The sequence below is a fragment of the Cryptomeria japonica genome, chromosome 1 (assembly GCF_030272615.1).
Source record: "Cryptomeria japonica chromosome 1, Sugi_1.0, whole genome shotgun sequence".
NCBI classification, from domain to species: Eukaryota; Viridiplantae; Streptophyta; class Pinopsida; order Cupressales; family Cupressaceae; genus Cryptomeria; species Cryptomeria japonica.
This window is the reverse complement of record NC_081405.1, coordinates 549,702,478-549,706,494: the sequence shown is the minus strand read 5'-3', so window position 1 is coordinate 549,706,494 and position 4,017 is coordinate 549,702,478. Positions and strand designations below refer to the sequence as shown.

At 36.4% G+C, this 4,017-nt stretch overlaps 1 protein-coding gene across 1 annotated transcript; it reads left to right on the top strand.

The window, feature by feature from the left end:
• The first annotated feature begins 290 nt into the window (after positions 1-290).
• On the top strand, positions 291-3,667 carry LOC131044863 (receptor-like protein 39). Its single transcript, XM_057978328.2, has 2 exons — positions 291-3,348; positions 3,459-3,667. Exon 1 carries the CDS (start codon positions 462-464, stop codon positions 3,330-3,332), a length of 2,871 nt encoding a protein of 956 aa, XP_057834311.2. The 5' UTR covers positions 291-461; the 3' UTR covers positions 3,333-3,348; positions 3,459-3,667.
• Positions 3,668-4,017: the final 350 nt, after the last annotated feature.

The window sequence follows — 4,017 nt, the reverse complement described above, 5'->3', positions numbered from 1 at the left end:
TTTCAACTGATTACCTTCTCTTTTTCACAAGTTTTCAAATTCAATAAGAATCATGAAGTCAGGAAACTTAATATCTTCAATCAGTAAAGTAGTTGAGTCTTCAATGAAAAAAAGGGGGGTCTTACCAAATATCTCCTATTTCTGTTCTGCAATTAACAAATAATTTAACACCTCCTTTCCCTGCACAAACTGAAATAATTAGTCCAACCAATAGCAGGGTACTTTTCTACGTCGAAAGGATTTTAAATGCTGTTAATATTTCCACACGGCAAGTCTGGTCATCTTCCTGCACGAACAGGAAGGAAATCAGAAAATCATAATATCCCTTACGCGTGTTCCAAACCATGGCTCACGCATGTTGGTCAACACCTGTTAATGTCTTCTTCCTTATAAACATTTGCCCTCTCAATCTCATTACCCACTGAAATTGCAAGTTGATACATACAGACTCTCATTCTGCCATGGCCAAGCTCTTTTTGATTACTATTATCACACCGTTTCTTCTCCGCTTCTGCTGCGGATGTATTGAGAGGGAAGCCCATGCGCTCCTCCTCTTCAAAGCCGGTCTAAATGACTCTGCAGATGTACTCAGTTCGTGGGGGGAGAAAGGAAGAGATTGCTGCTTCTGGTACGGCATTTCCTGTGATAACACCACTCATCATGTAGTTGGTGTTGATATTACAGGATTTTCTCTCTCAGCTGAAATGGAGGGCGGTGTCATATCTGAGAGCTTGTGTACCCTCTCTTTTGTTGCAACCATACGCCTATCTGGAATGGGATTAACAGGTGCGATTCCTCCCTGCTTCAGAAAACTCTCTTCTCTTGCACTACTAGATTTATCTTACAACAGTTTGAGTGGGAACATTCCTCCTCTATCTAATCTCTCTTCTCTTATAAGCCTAGATCTTTCTTTTAATCAACTCACAGGAAGCATTCCCTCCTCTCTTTCTGAGCTCTCTTCTCTAACCATCCTATATCTTTGTAGGAATCAACTCACAGGAAGCATTCCCTTGGTTCTCTCCGATCTCTCTTCTCTAACTAGTTTATATCTCTATGAAAATCAACTCACAGGAATCATTCCCTCTTCGCTTTCTAATCTCTCTTCCCTAACTAGCATAGATCTTTCTAATAATCAACTTGGAGGAAACATTCCCTCCACTCTCTCTAATCTATCTTTTCTAACTAGTCTATATCTTTCAATGAATCAACTCACAGGAAGCATTCCCTCCTCTCTTTCTAATCTCTCATTACTAACCAACCTAGATCTTTCTGTCAATCAACTCACAGGAAGTATTCCGTCCTCTTTCTCTAAGCTCTCTTCTCTAACAAGCCTATATGTCTATGAGAATCACCTCTCAGGAACGATACCCTCCTCTCTCTCTAATCTTTCTTCCCTCATTAGCCTATACCTTAATGAAAATCACTTGAGTGGCTGTATTCCAGATTCCTTGGGCAATCTCTCTTCACTGCAATTGATGTATTTATCCAACAACCAACTGAATGGAAGTTTTCCCTCCTCATTTTCAAGGCTTTCCTCCCTTACCGTTGTCCATGCTGATGGGAATCTATTCAACCAGAGTATTGCTTCCTCAGTACTACCCACCACACTTAAATTTCTTTCTCTATCACTAAACGGCCATCATGTTGTTTTAGAGGCTTTCTTACAAAACCTTAGCAAATTACAGATATTGTCCTTATCCAATTGTGTAATTAACAGCAGCACCGCATGGAATCCCTTATTCCCGACATTTAGCAAATTAGAGAGATTGTATTTATCGAATTGTGTTCTCAACATGAGCACCACATGGATTCCCCCATTTCAGTTAACATTTTTATACCTGACATCATGTAAGGTGGATGGTCAAATCCCTTCATGGATTTCGACTCAATTTTCACTTAAAGCGTTGCAAATAGCTGACAGCAATCTTGTTGGAGAGATTCCCTTTTGGCTATTGGATATGCCGAGCCTACACTACATCAATCTCACAGCAAATCATCTGCAAGGTCATCTGTTGCTAAATACTTCAGCTTGGAAGGCAATACAAGTCTTGGATGTCTCTAACAATGCATTGTCTGGACATATGCCACCAATTTGGCCACCTCATTTACAAGTATTGTTTCTCAATGACAATTTGCTGACAGGAAATATTCCTCCAAGCATGCGGGTTAGCTCTTCATTGCAAATGTTGAATTTGGCAAATAACCATTTGAACGGAATCATCCCTCCAGGCTTAGCCAATTGTTCCAAGCTTCATATTTTGAATTTGGGGAATAATAATTTGAGGGGTGTGATACCATCTGAGTTTGGTCAGCTAAGTCAATTGCAATCACTAGTTATAAAGAATAACCTGCTGAATGGAGCACTGCCACCCTTAATATCAAACTGCACAGAATTACTTTTTCTAGATATTGGGCAAAACCTTTTGAAAGGCCATATTCCGAAGTCAATAGGAAACCTGTCAAAGTTACAAGTCTTAGCAATGAGGAAAAATAATTTTGAAGGTAGGATTCCTTTAGAAATTGGGCAGCTGAAGTACCTCCAAATCCTGGACCTTTCATCAAATCATCTATCAGGGTTTATACCAGAGAGTATTTTTAATTTGCAGGCAATGTTAATAGAGCCACAACAGGGATTTATCATAGTTCAAATGTATTCAGATCTCAGTTATACCACAGAGTTCATGTATGAGGATGAACTGAATATGAACTCTAAAGGCAGAGATGAGCATTATCCATATATTTTTTCTACAATGGCATCCATTGACCTCTCCAACAATCAATTGAATGGTAATCTTCCTACTGATTTAGGGAAGTTGAAAGGCCTAATGTTGCTCAACCTATCCATGAATAATCTCAATGGTACAATTCCAGATAGTATTGTACAAATGAGTTGGCTCGAATCGTTAGACCTTTCTGCAAATCATTTTTCTGGACAAATTCCATGGGAGATTGGATCTTTGAGCTACTTGGGAGTCCTGAAGTTATCCAACAACAACCTTTCTGGTAGTATACCACAAGGAGGACACATGGCAACATTTTCAAAATCTTCATATGAAAGAAATCCAAATTTATGGGGATGTCCACTCCCAAAGAATTGCTCTTGGCCAGAATTTGCTCCTGCTCCTCCTTCCATTTATGCATCTCCCAATGAAGAAGAACATGATGAGGAAAGTTTGTGGTACTGGATTGGAGTGGGATTGTCATATGGCGTTGGTTTCGGAGCTGTGGTGCTGTCTATTGTACTAAGAAAGAGATGGGGACAAAAATACTTTGATGGGGTTGATATGGTCTTGAAATATTTATTCCCATGGCTCCATAATATGACAATATGAAAGGTTGTTTGTTAAGGTGAGCTCTTACTTTTTATTTTTTTATTTATACGTTTTAAAGTTCATTTAATTTATTCTTTATTTTTAGAATATTATTTAATTTAATTTTTTACTTACATGTTTTTGCAGATCTTGGAGTAAATGAAAGGTTTTTAGTTGCTTGTTAATAATTTTGAGATGGATTGAATAAATTGATTATAGAGATAATGCTGGTTCTGGATTGTGGAAAATGAAAGGTTTTTAGTGCCCCGTAAATAATTTTGAGATGGATTGAACAAATTGATTATAGAGAGAATGTTGTTTCTAGATTGTGGAATCATTGATCAAATTGATTATGCTCATTATTATTATAATAAAAAATTTATTTCAAATTTAGTATAAAGTAAAATTAGAAGCACAATTTTTGTGTTGGTCTTTAATTTGCACTAATTTGTAAAAAAAATTATGTTAAATTATTTGTGTTGCTATGAATATGGTATTAAAAAATAGATTAGTTTTTCATTATGTAAACATATTTTACATTGTAAAAGAAATTTTTATTAAAAATTAATGTATGTGGTACATTAAAGTTAAGATTTTTCCATTATTATTACAATTGCATATTAAAACTAGTTTTGTATACAATACTGTTAGTATAAAACAATAGACGAGATAATTTAAATATAAAATATATGATAAACACTTGAAA